General features: G+C 51.0%; 2 protein-coding genes across 4 annotated transcripts; both read left to right on the forward strand.

Moving 5' to 3' along the window:
* Positions 1 to 11: 11 nt before the first annotated feature.
* Positions 12 to 6,813, forward strand: KLHDC3 (kelch domain containing 3). Of its 2 annotated transcripts, none has more exons than XM_032299441.1 (11): positions 12 to 296; positions 2,465 to 2,677; positions 2,854 to 3,030; positions 3,187 to 3,302; positions 3,477 to 3,548; positions 3,675 to 3,888; positions 3,965 to 4,051; positions 4,196 to 4,304; positions 4,423 to 4,496; positions 4,619 to 4,697; positions 6,193 to 6,813. In XM_032299441.1, the coding sequence occupies exons 2-11, from the start codon at positions 2,524 to 2,526 to the stop codon at positions 6,257 to 6,259; spliced, it is 1,149 nt and encodes a 382-aa protein (XP_032155332.1). In that variant the 5' UTR covers positions 12 to 296; positions 2,465 to 2,523; the 3' UTR covers positions 6,260 to 6,813. The 2 variants fall into 2 exon arrangements, with proteins under 2 accessions (XP_032155332.1, XP_032155333.1); XM_032299442.1 differs by lacking the exon at positions 12 to 296 and adding an exon at positions 645 to 664.
* A 315-nt stretch (positions 6,814 to 7,128) lies between these two features.
* On the forward strand, positions 7,129 to 13,577 carry RRP36 (ribosomal RNA processing 36). 2 transcript variants are annotated; one of them, XM_032299446.1, is made up of 7 exons: positions 7,129 to 7,306; positions 9,567 to 9,714; positions 9,847 to 9,913; positions 10,307 to 10,411; positions 11,494 to 11,568; positions 11,975 to 12,092; positions 13,063 to 13,577. In XM_032299446.1, the coding sequence occupies exons 1-7, from the start codon at positions 7,189 to 7,191 to the stop codon at positions 13,200 to 13,202; spliced, it is 771 nt and encodes a 256-aa protein (XP_032155337.1). In that variant the 5' UTR covers positions 7,129 to 7,188; the 3' UTR covers positions 13,203 to 13,577. The 2 variants fall into 2 exon arrangements, with proteins under 2 accessions (XP_032155337.1, XP_032155338.1); XM_032299447.1 differs by lacking the exon at positions 7,129 to 7,306 and adding an exon at positions 8,761 to 9,202.
* The last annotated feature ends 206 nt before the right edge of the window (positions 13,578 to 13,783 follow it).

A 13,783-nucleotide genomic window follows, 5' to 3' on the forward strand; every position in this document is an offset into this window, starting at 1 on the left:
GACTGCATTACCCAGTGGCCCCTTCGGTCTTGACACATTTGCACATGCGCAGAATCTCTCCTATGCCCCTGCCCATTCCTCAGCCCTCTCGTCTCTCAAGAAACAGGTGGACTACAAGTACCGGAAGGCTTCGGGTACTTAACTGCGACTGCACGTGCGCGCACAGCTGCCCGCCGGAAGAACTGTGCTTGGCTGTGTTTATCTCGTTGGGGACTAAGGCGTCGGTTGGCGCGCAACGGGTTCTAGGCTGCAGGCAGCGCGAGGACCCGCGGCCCCGCCCCGGCCCGGCCTGGCAGGTAGCCTGGGATGAGTGGAAGGGCAAGGAAGAATTGGGGGGCTGAGGGCGCCCTGTCTAGAGCTGGAGTCGCGGGGGAGGGGCTAAGAGTGATGAGGTGGTGGGGGTGGGGAGGGAGCTAGGGGGATGACGGGAAAGGAGAGTGTTAATGGGGAAAGCGGGGCTGGGGGAGGATGGCGAGGAGGTGGGTAGGAGAGACCTGGTGGCTGGAGGAAGCACTGAAGGAAATTGGAAGGAAGACTGAGCTATGAAAACAGGGAAGCTGAGCATAATGGAAGGGGAGGGGAGTCTGCCGTGGTGGGGCGAGGGGAGGCTGGAATGTCTGGAAGAAGACAGGGATAGAGTCATATGCAGGGAGGGATATACGTGGTCAGTGCATGTTAATTTTTCTTTCCTTGGTGGAGGTGGGAAAATGGAGGGCTGTTGGGTGGAGCTTGGAGTGGTAGAAGGGAAAACGAGAAAACTGCAAAGCTCTCACGAGATCGAGAAGGGCGAGAAAGGGGAAATAAAAAATGCGAGAGACCAGGGGGTTAGATAAATTAAGGGAATCGAAAAAGCTTGAAAATGCTTGGTGGTGACAGAGGATTGGGGAGACCCAGGGATAAGAGGAGCCCTCAGACCCTGGGGGCCTGTTCTCCTTGAATTTGAGTTATTCTTATGGAAGAGAAACTATTTTTTTTTCCTCCACCTTTGCCTGGAGTTGCTTATCTCTTATGTGCATTTTTTACTTTACTTTGACATATTTGAAGGGAAGAATAGAGGATATAAGGGAGGATGGAAGACTTCCATTCTTAAGCCCGTGGACCTAACAGTCTCCACAAGCCCAAACCCAAGATATTTTGGAGAGCGGGAGTAATGAAGTGAGAGTAGCTTCCTGCTGGGGCTATTTGAGGATGGGCCCCGTGGCTATTTAAAGCTTGGGGTGTGGAATTGGGGGAGGTTGGGTGGGTGGGACTAGCAAGCCAGCTGAAAGCCATGTCTCTTTCCTGCAAGGGGCCTCCCTTATTTGAGCTGTTTTTGTACCTGAGGTTTTGCCTGGCCCTTCCCTCTGCCAGGGCTATTTAAACAGGGAGCAGATGATCCACCCAAACTTAGGAGATGCCTGCCAGCAAAAGCATTGTCAGTTGCACGGATCTGCCTGAAAGAACCCTCAGATGTACCCAGATGTACCTTCCACTAAGTTGGCAGGTTGTCTTTGAGACCACGACCACTCATACCGGATCTTTCTCTTGTCCTGCCCAAGGACATTTTTGCCTCCCTTCCTCTTTCCATTACACACTTCCACCCCTATCCACCTTTCAGGAACCCAAGTTTTGGAAGAGCTTTCTCTCTCTTTTCTACTGGAAATGACTTGTTCTCTACCACAATAGCAGGGATGGGGAAGTGGCAGAAGGAGAAAACCCCTTCCTCTATCCCCATCCCCCAAGCCTAACCATACACATACCTTCCTGGCTTAAGTCCTGGAAGCATACCAGGCACAGCTGTCAAAGGAACTCCTTGTGCCTGTGGAGGGCCCTGGGTGACCCCGGTGACAACAACTCAGCTTGACAAGAGCTCCCTGTGAGGGGCTAACCAACTATGGTAACATGGAGGTCCCTGTCCTGGATCAATCCCACCCTATCATGGGTAGGGGGATTGTTCCACTCTAAAAGCCTGAAAGCTTTTCTGCTTTGAGGCACTCATGCCAGCTTTCAATGGACTGTCTGAGGCTGGCTGAGCTATTAATAGCTGTGAGTATTTTGAGATCCCTTTCCCCACCTTAAAGAACACAGAGATTCTTAGAGAGGTGGCAGTAAGCAGAGCAGAGCCAGAGACAAGAGAATATACCCAGCTTGGGAAGGGGGCATGAAGTTTGTGCCAAGCCAGGGATAGAGTGGAGCCGCCACGAGTAGGGAGTGAACATGATCAGCAGATTCTGAGCTGGCAATCAGGTTGGGGCAGCCCCACCCTTCACTGTTGGAGAACACTGGGCCAGGGCTAGCTCCCTGACCTCGGCAGCTCCCTTGGGGCAGGGCCAGCCACCTGAGCTGTGACTAGCGTCCCTGTGGAGGGGTAGTGTGGGAGGGCCACCAGGGTGACACTTGGAGGCAAAGGCTGGTTCTGGGCAGAGTCACAGTGAGCCGGGCAGAAGCCCTGCCTGAGGATCCTGTGGCCCCAATTTGTGTGCAGGTAGCAGAGGCAGCAGGCCGTGCCGGGGGGGCATGTCGCTGTAACCAGTGGCCCAGGGGATGTTACGGTGGACAGTGCACCTGGAGGGCGGGCCCCGCAGGGTGAACCATGCTGCAGTGGCTGTCGGGCATCGGGTATACTCCTTCGGGGGTTACTGCTCTGGTGAAGACTATGAGACACTGCGTCAGATAGATGTGCATATTTTCAATGCAGGTAAGCCAGTGCTGGAGCTGTCCCCTGGGTCCCCACATCAGGGAGGGAAATGGGCTGCTGAATGAGGTTTGGCTGTGGTCTCTGGGGCCAAGGGGATTGGGGACGAATATCTGGTTTGGGGAAAGGTGGACAACCTGGAGGGAGGTTCCCAGGGCTGAGCAGAGCTATACCCACAGTGTCCTTGCGTTGGACAAAGCTGCCCCCAGTGAAGCCTGCCATCCGTGGGAAAGCTCCTGTGGTACCCTACATGCGGTATGGACACTCGACTGTCCTCATCGACGACACAGTCTTCCTTTGGGGCGGGCGGAATGACACCGAAGGGGCCTGCAATGTACTCTATGCCTTTGACGTCAGTGAGTATGGATCTCAGAGGGGCTGTGTCCTTCCAATGTTGCCTCGGGTGCCTGAGAGAAGCTTGGGTTGGGGGTCTTGGGGAGTAGAGTACCCCAGAGCTCAGGAGGGACTGTCATAGAGGGTGCTTACTTGAGTCATTTTCTCATCTCCTTCAGATACTCACAAGTGGTTCACACCCCGAGTGTCAGGGACAGTTCCTGGGGCCCGGGATGGACATTCGGCCTGTGTCCTGGGCAAGATCATGTACATTTTTGGGGGCTACGAGCAGCTGGTAGGTCTGGGAAGAAACTAAGAGGTTTAGGGTGGGACTGAGAAAGAGGAAGGGCAATTTAGGGTGATGAAATGGGAGGCTTTGGCTTGTTTGCAGGTTTTGAGGGGAGGGATGAAAGGTCAGAGAGTGACCATTGCCTCTCTCTCTTCTTCCTCCTTTTCTCTTCCTACTCAGGCGGACTGCTTTTCCAATGACATTCATAAGCTAGATACCAGCACCATGACATGGACTCTTATCTGTACAAAGGTCTGCTCTTTGTTTTTTCTCCCAGCTCCCCACCCTCCGTTGAAGAAATCATAGGAAGCTCAGTCAGAGCAGATCCTCTTCCAGCCTTTGTGCTGACCCCTCCACCATCTCTCTGCCTCTGCCCAGGGCAACCCTGCACGCTGGAGGGACTTCCACTCAGCCACAATGCTGGGAAGTCACATGTATGTCTTTGGAGGCCGTGCCGACCGCTTTGGGCCATTCCATTCCAACAATGAGATTTACTGCAACCGCATTCGCGTCTTTGACACCAGAACTGAGGCTTGGCTGGACTGTCCCCCGACTCCAGTGTTGCCTGAAGGGCGCCGGAGCCACTCAGCCTGTGAGTGTTTGTTACTTCCCGGTGGAGATCCCTTCCTGCCCTCCTCACACTCTTGACCTTTCCTCTCTCCTTCCAGTTGGCTACAATGGGGAGCTGTACATCTTTGGTGGCTATAATGCAAGGTTGAACCGGCATTTCCATGACCTCTGGAAGTTTAATCCTGGTAAAGAGCACTGCCTTTAGGGGAGGAACAAGGAGCAATTGAGGTGGGAGGAAAAGAAAAGAATCCTGAGGAGGTGAGGGGATGGGGGCAGGGAAGATACCTGGACTAGACAGGTGTTGAACTTCCATGTAAATTTCTCTTCAGTGTCCTTTACCTGGAAAAAGATTGAACCGAAGGGGAAGGGGCCATGTCCCCGCCGGCGCCAGTGTTGCTGTATTGTTGGTGACAAGATTGTCCTCTTTGGGGGTACCAGGTTAGGAGGAGAGAGGGAATGGGCTCAGGGAAGTGACTAATGGGAGAGAGGGAGGTATTTGAAAAGGGGGTCTCAGGAGTAGTTTTCATCCTACTTTCATCTCTTTTGATCGCGACAGTCCATCTCCTGAGGAAGGCCTGGGAGATGAATTTGACCTCATAGATCATTCTGACTTACACATTTTAGACTTTAGTAAGTACAGTTATTCCTGAATTGCTCCTGCCATCAAGGTCCCTGTCTTTGGGTGGTGATATCCAGGACTGAACCCTTTCCTCAGCTTTGACCATCTCCTTTCTACAACTTCACCCCTAAAGGCCCTAGTCTGAAGACTCTGTGCAAACTGGCCGTGATTCAGTATAACCTGGACCAGTCCTGTTTGCCCCATGACATCAGGTACAGTGAGTAGTTGGAAGTGGGGGATTGAGTGAGGGTGAGTGAGCAGCACACGTGTGACCTGATTCAGTATGGAGGAGACAAATGTTTTTGTTCTGGAGATGTAGTATACTTGTGGGAAATGAGATGAAAGGGGGTGAGTGAGCAGCACAGGTGTGACCTGATTCAGTATGGAGGAGACAAATGTTTTTGTTCTGGAGATGTAGTATACTTGTGGGAAATGAGATGAAAGGAGGTGAATTGACAGCCATCATATAAAACTATCAGCAGAATAAATTATATGAAAAAAATCCAGCTCAGCAGCATCACTTTCTGAGACCTAAGCTTATACAGTTGTTTTTGTGAACATGCTGAGAACTGATTAAATCTTAGAACCTAGCTGCAAAGTAAAGACCGGTTTAGGAGCCTCTGGATCACACTGGTTCTAGAAGATCAGGCTGCTTCCCTTTCAATTTCATTCTTAGGTTCCAGTTAACCACCAAATGTTACTTTGTGTATAATTTTTCCTGACTGGGTCATTCTAAGACACTTCCTCTCTTTGTATCAGTGTAGTTTAACTCTTGCTGGTTGGGCATGATGGCTCAGGCTTGTAATCCCAGCACTTTGGAGGTTGAGGTGGGCAAATCACTTGAGGTCAGGAGTTCGAGACCAGCCTGGCCAACATGGTGAAGCCCTCTCTCTTAAAAATAACAAAAATTGGCCAGGTGCAGTGGCTCACGCCTGTAATCCTAGCACTTTGGGAGGCCGAGGTGGGTGGATCACCTGAGGTCAGGAGTTCAAGACCAGCCTGGCCATCAGGGTGAAACCCCATCTTTAAAAATAAATAAATAAATAAATAAATAACAAAAATTAGCCAGTTGTTGTGGCAGCCACCAGTAGTCTCAGCTACTCTCAGGGCTGAGGCCAAAGAATTGCTTCAGCCCGGGAAGCTGGGGTTGCAGTCAGTCGAGATTCTGCCAGTACACCACTGCACTCTGGCCTGGGTGACAGAATGAGACTCTCAAAAAAATAATATGATGGGATTGGCAGGGAAGGCCCAGGAAGGATAGGAGAGCTAAGTCAGGACCTTAAAAGGATGAGAGTTGAGAGCCAAAATTGGCATTCTGGTGGGGGTGAGGCATTCCTGGTGAGGGTAAGGTGGAGGGGCTGCCTGGTTGGCTCTAAACAGTAGGAAAGGCAGGTTGGGATGTTGACTGACATGTATACACTGATCTCAGGTGCCTGGACACTAGAATATGCATATATATATATATATATATATATATGTATATAAATAGGAAATCCATATGAGCTTGGAGGTAGAAGAGTGGGTGGTGTTGCATTTGGTAGTGGGTGGTTCTGATTGTTAAACCCAGTAGGTCTCTAAGTAAGAGGTGGCTGTGGATGGTTGAGCTTTAGGAATTTAGAGGGACTGACTGGTGTGTTTATGGCTTGATTCAAGCATCTCTGGGCTTGGGCTGAGGGCTCCCTCTTCTTTCTGTTACGGGCCTTCCAGGTGGGAGCTGAATGCCATGACCACCAACAGCAATATCAGTCGCCCCATCGTCTCCTCCCATGGGTAGGAGGAAGTTTCTGCCACCTCCCCTCCTGAGCCTGCTGTCATCTTCACTGCCCCTGCCCATCTGTCACCCACCTGCTCCTTTGGACCCTGGACTTGGTATACCTCTATGTGGAGTTGTTGGGCGAGAGGTGTTCTTTGTACTGTGAATTCAGTGGGGGGCTGTAGGGGGGTGGGGGCCAGGTTCCTACCCCCTTGGGCCGAGAGCCCCTTCCCTTGGTGCTCTGTCCCCATCCACCTCCCTTCAGCTGCTCCTGGGTCTCGGCTCTGCCCCGGGCCAGCCAGGTTCTGCTGGGAAGGGAAGGGGATGGGGAGAAGGGAGAAGCAAGCAGTGTCTGAGCCTCAGGAGCTTCCCCCTCCCACTTCGCCTATCCCCTCCTCCTGCTTGAGCCTTGAGCCTTGACTGGGAGCTGAAAGGAGTTGCAGCTTTTGGCATGAGACCTCCTTCTCCCCGACTTGGGGAGGCGGGGACCAGCAAATAATCCCACCCTTCCTTGAGCTGTCGCTGTACCCTGAAGCTCAGCCAGCTCAGATTTTATAAAAATGAATTAAAACCTCCAAACGTGTCCGTGTGTTTTTGTGGACTATGGTGGAGAGGGCTGGAGTTTGCAGTGGGGGCAGGGTGCTGAGGACTAGCACCCTGAGGTTCTGGCTTCTCAGCCAAGGGTATTAGGAAACCAAATGCCACCAAGGCCTGGGCCAGGCTTCTCGGGCGTGGAACCCAGCGCCCTGCGACTCGAGTAGACGGTTGCGACAATCTCTCCGGAGCGGGCTATCCTTTTGGCCCGGCTCCCAGGCCGCTGGCAGCCCAGTCTGTTTTCAGCCCGTTCGTCACCACGTTGGGACGACCTCCGGGGAACGCCGGAAGAGGCGGGGCAGGAGCTGGCGGAAGCGGAAGCGGTGCCATTAGTCTTCCGAGCGCTACGACTGCTGATGCCGGGAGCCGACCGCCGTTTCGGGCCCGGGGCCCGACGTCCCCGCGGGGTCCGGGACCACGGGGAGGACGGCGGGGGCCTGGAGCCCGGGTTCGCGGCCCGCGACCTGCTCAGGGGTGAGGGCATGGGGCAGGGCGGGCTGGGGAGGGGAGAACTCCCAGGCTGGGCCCTGGGCGCCGGTAAGACTGCCAAGTTCTCTGAGAGGCAGACGCTGGGGATGCCCCCAGTGGAGTGGAAAGTGGGAGTGAATGGAGACGTTTCCGGGATTACGACAATCTGAGAAGTTTCTTCACGGCCGAATGAGAGCTTTCGGCAATAGGGAAAGCATGTGCAATAGCACAGAGGCAGGAAAAGGCATGCAAGTTTGTTGAAGGCTTAGTAGGTCAGAATTAAGCAAATTCCGTAGACTTTTTAAAATTTAAATTAATTTTTAAAAATTTGAAACAAAGTCTCTCTTGCCCAGGCTGGAGTGTAGTGGCGCGATCACGGCTCACTACGGTCGAACTCTCTCGGGCCCAGGAGCTCCTCCCACCTCAGCCTCCCGAATAGCCGGGACTACAGGCGTGAGGTACGCCTGGGTTGTTTTTGGTTTTTTTGTTTTTTTCTTTGTAGGGATAAGGCCTCACCATATTACCAGGTGCCAGGGCTGGTCTCGAATTCCTGGGCTCAAGTGAATCACCCGTCTCAGCCTCCCAAAGATTACAGGCATGAGCCACTGCACCTGGCAAATTCTGCATACTTTTTGTTAAGGCACAGTTCTGGCTGCTGGAGATAGAGCTGTGAATAAAGTAGTCAAACACTCCTGTCCTGGAGTCAAACACACCACACCTGAGTGTGGTGACTCACACCTGTAATCCCAAAACCAGGGGAGGCTGACGTGGGAGAATCAGTTGCGCCCCCGAGTTCAAGACCGGTCTGGGCAACATAGTGAGACCTCTTCTCTACTAAAAAATAAAAAAAATTAGCCAGGTGTGGTGGCCCACGTCTGTAGTCCTAGCTACTGAGGAGGCTGAGGCATGAGGATAGTTTGAGTCCAGGAGGTCAAGGCGGCAGTGAACAGTGATTAGGCCACTGCACTCCAGCCTGGGCAACAGAGTGAGTCCTTTTTAAAAAATAAAATTTAGGGCAGACAAGTAAATTATTAAGAGGCAATAAAACACTTAATTGTAGACTTCAGAGGGGTGGATTTTATGGAATATGAATTGTATCTCAATTTTTTTAAGGCAATAGAGGACATGGAGAAAAAATAAAGCTGAAGAGGAGTTGCAGTTTTTGCTTTGTTTTTGAGACTCCCTTAGTTGCCCAGGCTGGAGTGCAATGGCGTGATCTCTGCTCACTGTAACCTCTGCCTCCCAGGTTTTAAAGCGATTCTCCTGCCTCAGCCTCGCGAGTAGCTGGGATTACAGGCAAGCACCACCATGCCCGGCTAATTTTTGTATTTTTGTAGAGACAGGGTTTCACCATGTTGGCCAATCTGGTCTTGAACTCCTGACCTCAGGTGATCCTCCCGCCTCGGCGTCTGAAAGTGCTGGGATTACAGGTGTGAGCCACTGCACTTGGCCAAGGGGTTGCAATTTTAAATAACTTAGAAAAGGCCTCTTTGGGAAAGTGATTTGAACAAAGGCTTGAAGGAGCTGAGGGGAGAGCTGTACATAGGTCTGGGGGTAGTGTAGCAAGCAGAGACAGCATCATAGGCAGAGGAACTGAGGTGGGAACATACTGCTAGGAGACCCGTTGACTGGAGTGAGAAGGAGGTGAGTAGATGAGTTACATTACGGGCCATGTCACTTGGGTGCTTTCAGGCTGTTGTAAGGTACATGGATTTTACTGCGGCAAGATGGAACCCATTGAGGACTTTTGCTTATAGGAGTAACCTGTTCTGAAGTTTATATGGGGGAGTGGCAAGATCCGATTTTATTTTTGATGCCTGTCTCAGGCTGAATTGGGGCACATAGCTTTGAGAGGAGTGAGACTGCAGGTTGGGAGACTAGGAGGCTAGAGCAGTGATTGAGGTGAGAGATGCTGAGAGTATGGACCAGGACACTGGCAATGGTAAGCAAGGGAGGCAGAGGCCCTTGTGAAGAAACCTGTGAATGAGTAAAAGAGAGAGTGGGAAAAGAAGGGGATATGGTTTGGTCCACCTTTGACCTTACATATACACATTCCTTAGCAAGATGAGGCCCCAGGTCGCTGAAATAGTTGGAGAGTTAAGTGTCGCTGCAACCCTCTTACAGCCTGTACTGCCTAGGACTTGTAATAATGATTGGTCTGATGGTATTAGAAAGGATTAGCTAGCTAAGGAATGGGGATGGGAAGATGTCTTTTGTGCAGTGGGACATGCTGAGCTGAGTTGTATGTCCCTCCCCACTTCCACAGGCACATCTAACATGTCATTTGAGGAACTGTTGGAATTGCAGAGCCAAGTGGGGACTAAGGCATACAAACAATTGGTAGCTGGAAACAGCCCTAAGAAGCACAGTCCTAGACCACCTATTCAAAATGCACGTGTTGCAGATAAGCACAGGTAAGCAAGCCTTGCCCTAGTAGTTGGAAGATAACTGGGACCTTGAATAGGTGTATATTGTCGTGAGTGGCAGGTGGGAAGCCTTTGACCAACACTGGAGTCCTCTTGACTTGGCCTTTAATTTCTCTGTAGGCCTCTGGAAATGTCAGCCAAGATCCGAGTACCATTTTTACGTCAGGTTGTTCCCATCAGTAAAAAGGTGAGAAAGAGGGCCAGGCGAGGTGGCTCACACCTGTAATCCCAGAACTTTGGGAGGCCGAGGTGGGCAGATCATCTGAGTTCAGGAGTTCCAAGACCAGCTTGGACAACATGGTGAAACCCTGTCTCTACTAAAAATACAAAAGTTAGCTGGGCATGGTGGTGTGTGCTGGTAGTCCCAGCTGCTTGGAAGCCTGAGGCATGAGAATCGCTCGAACCTGGGAGGTGGAGATTGCAGTGAGCCAAGATCATGCCACAGCCCTCCAGGCTGGGAGACAGAGTGAGACTCTGTCACAAAAAAAGAAAAAGCGGTGAGGACGAGACAGGAAGCACTTTTTCTCAGTGAAAGGAGACTGAACAGTTCTCTTTTATATTCTTTGTGTTCTCTCCAAAGGTAGCCCGGGACCCTCGCTTTGATGATCTGTCAGGTGAATATAATCCTGAGGTGTTTGACAAAACATATCAATTCTTGAATGACATCCGAGCGAAAGAGAAAGAGGTATACAGCTTGAGACTGGTTCAAGGGGAGTTTTGTGGGGTGGAAATCAGGGCACAGGTTAGAGAGTTGGGCAGGGTGAGCAGAAAGTATAGTGGTGGGCAGATTTAACTCTAATTCAGTTCATATTCAAATCCTGGCTCATCAATTTACTAGCTGTGTGACTATTGGCATTTTACTTACTCTCTCTATGCTTTAGTTTTCTAATCATAAGAAAGAAAATAATAATTACTGTCTTAGAGGCCGGGTACGGGGTCTCACGCCTGTAATCCAGCACTTTGGGGGACTGAGGTGGGCAGATCACTTGAGGCCAGCAGTTCAATACCAGCCTTGCCAACATGGTGAAACCCTGTCTCTCTTAAAAATACAAAAATTAAGGCCAGGTGTGGTGGCTCATGCCTGTAATCCAAGCACTTTGGAGGCCAAGGCAGGTGGAGCCTGACCAACATGGTGAAACCCTGTCTTTTTTTTTTTTGAGACAGAGTTTCGCTCTTGTTACCCAGGCTGGAGTGCAATGGCGCGATCTCGGCTCACCGCAACCTCCGCCTCCTGGGTTCAGGCAATTCTCCTGCCTCAGCCTCCTGAGTAGCTGGGATTACAGGCACATGCCACCATGCCCAGCTAATTTTTTGTATCTTTAGTAGAGACGGGGTTTCACCATGTTGACCAGGATGGTCTCGATCTCTTGACCTCGTGATCCACCCGCCTCGGCCTCCCAAAGTGCTGGGATTACAGGCGTGAGTCACCGCGCCCAGCCAAAACCCTGTCTTTAAAAAAAAAAAAAAAAGAAAGAAAAAAAAATTAGCCAAGTGTGGTGGTGTATGCCTGTAGTCCCAGCTACTCAGGAGACTGAGACATGAGAACCGCTTGTGCCCTGGAGACAGAGGTTGCAGTGAGGCAAGACTGCGTAACTGTGCTCCAACCTGGGGGCAGAGCAAGACTCTGTCTCACAACAAACAAAGAAACAGTTACTGTCTTGGTGTTATCAAGTTAATATGTGTGAACCTCTTAGGATGATGCATTACGTAAAATTTCAGCTAACATTTGCAGAATGCTAACCGTGATACTCATTTTCCAATGTGGAGCTTGTGAAAAAGCAGTTGAAGAAGCACCGTTCAGGAGAGGAGCATGAGAAACTGCAGCAACTGCTTCACCGAATGGTGAGTGGCTAATAACTGTCTGGGTAGGCCAGGCGCGGTGGCTCAAGCCTGTAATCCCAGCACTTTAGGAGGCCGAGGCGGGTGGATCACGAGGTCAAGAGATTGAGACCATCCTGGTCAACACGGTGAAACCCCGTCTCTACTAAAACTACAAAAAATTAGCTGGGCATGGTGGCGCGTGCCTGTAATCCCAGCTACTCAGGAGGCTGAAGCAGGAGAATTGCCTGAACCCAGGAGGTGGAGGTTGCGGTGAGCCGAGATCGCGCCATTGCACTCCAGCCTGGGTAACAAGAGCGAAACTCCGTCTCAAAAAAAAACAAAAAAACTGTCTGGGTAATGAAAGCAGTGAAAAGTGGGGAGATGCTCACAGCCCCTCCTATTCATGCATCTCATCTTCGCTTCTCAGGACCAGCAAGAAATGGCACAGCAGGAACGAAAGCAACAGCAGGAGCTGCACCTGGCCCTGAAGCAGGAACGTCGGGCTCAGGCCCAAGAGGGCCATCGGCCATACTTCCTGAAGAAATGTGAGTTGGGCACAACTATTGCTAACCAGGTTGGGGGTGCGGGGCCCATAGTGGCAGAGTCCTGTGTTGAGGTGTCCCCGAGCCCCTTTAAGGAAGGCACGAAGGCTGGATTTCATGGTAACTTGGAGGAAAGTAGAAATAGTAGGGAGGAATTATTTGTGACCAGTCTTGTATCCCTCTTTAGATCATGGCAGCGATTGTCACTTTTATCTCTTGGTCAACACTCCCTTCTTCGCACCACATACACACCCATACCCACTACACACACACCCACCACCACTACCACCACACACACACATGTACGGCAGTTATTGTCACTTTTATCTCTTGGTCTACACTCCCTGCTTTGCAACACACACACACACACACACACACACACACACACACACACACACACACGAAGGGCCAGGCGCGCGCACACACACACACACACACACACACACACACAGAGAGAGAGAGAGAGAGAGAGAGAGAGAGAGAGGGAGGGAGGGAGGGACAGGCACATAGAAGGTGTTCATAGTTGGTCAAATTGAGTAGGACTGAGATCATATAAAAAGCCACCAGTTGGGCTGAGTGCTGTGGCTCAGGCCTGTAATCCCCGCACTTTAGGCCAAGGAGGGTGGATCACTGGAGGTTGGGAGTTCGAGACCAGCCTGGCTAACATGGTGAAACCCCATCTCTACTAAAAACACAAATATTAGTTGGGTGCAGTGGCGCACATCTATACTTGGGAAGCTGAGGCAGGAGAATCGCTTGAACCCAGAAGATAGAGGTTGCAGTGAGCCAAGATCACACCACTGCACTGTAGCCTGGGTGACAGAGTAAGACTCCGTCTCAAAGAAAAAAAAGGCACCAGTGAGCTTTAAGCAACTCATGTATCCCAGCATATGGCTTGGAGTTACTGACCTGGTTTGGGAAAGGATGGGGCTTCCTTCTTTGCTCACTGTCTTTTATTCTCCCTGTCATTTAGCTGAGCAGCGCCAGTTGGCACTAGCTGAGAAGTTCAAGGAGCTGAAACGCAGCAAGAAACTGGAGAGCTTCTTGAGTCGCAAGAGGCGACGAAATGCAGGCAAGGACAGGAAACATCTCCCTTTGAGCAAAGAACAATAAGGAACTATCCATTGCTCTGCCACTGCCCCAGGGAGACACGGATCTGTGAGGACAGATTTGGCCTCAGCTCCTTTCTGTTCAAGGGCAAGGATCACAGCTGCCCTTGATTTTCATTGCCTCAGAGAAAACTAAAGGCCTCTTGGACGGCTCCTATGGCTAGACAAGAAGAATAGTTCAGCCTTCTGCCATGCCATGTGGCCTCAGCTTGGATCTGGTTCATTGTGTCCTTGTGTTCTTTCATCCTTACCTTAAAACAGGGATTCTGATCCCGAAGAAGAGGGACCAGTGAAGACTATGGCGGTCTGTCCATGACTCTCGGGGCTGGGACATTATGTAGGAGCCACTTCATAAACATTCTCGTTACTCATCTTTTTATTATTCTGCTTTTTGTGGGGTTTGTTTTGTTTTCTTTTTCCCCTGACACAGAGTCTTGCAAGCTCTGTCATCTAGGCTGGAGTGCAGGAGTGCGATCTCGGCTCACTGCAACCTCCAACTTCCAGGTTTAAGTGATACTTGTGTCCCAGCCTGCTGAGTAGCTGGGATGACAGCCATCCACCACCACGCCTGGCTAATTTCTTTTA

The sequence above is a fragment of the Sapajus apella genome, unplaced genomic scaffold (genome assembly GCF_009761245.1).
Source record: "Sapajus apella isolate SASKATOON/1434 unplaced genomic scaffold, GSC_monkey_1.0 scaffold41, whole genome shotgun sequence".
Classification (NCBI taxonomy): Eukaryota; Metazoa; Chordata; class Mammalia; order Primates; family Cebidae; genus Sapajus; species Sapajus apella.

Bases quoted from the DNA above. Each gene is read 5' to 3' on its own strand.
- RRP36 (XM_032299446.1), top strand. From the start codon at position 7,189: ATGCCGGGAGCCGACCGCCGTTTCGGGCCCGGGGCCCGACGTCCCCGC. The intron at 7,307-9,566 runs GTGAGGGCATGG...CCACTTCCACAG, and splicing joins GGCCCGCGACCTGCTCAGGG to GCACATCTAACATGTCATTT. The intron at 10,412-11,493 runs GTATACAGCTTG...TCCAATGTGGAG, and splicing joins TCCGAGCGAAAGAGAAAGAG to CTTGTGAAAAAGCAGTTGAA.
- KLHDC3 (XM_032299441.1), top strand. From the start codon at position 2,524: ATGTTACGGTGGACAGTGCACCTGGAGGGCGGGCCCCGCAGGGTGAAC. The intron at 2,678-2,853 runs GTAAGCCAGTGC...CTATACCCACAG, and splicing joins TGTGCATATTTTCAATGCAG to TGTCCTTGCGTTGGACAAAG. The intron at 4,698-6,192 runs GTACAGTGAGTA...CGGGCCTTCCAG, and splicing joins TGTTTGCCCCATGACATCAG to GTGGGAGCTGAATGCCATGA.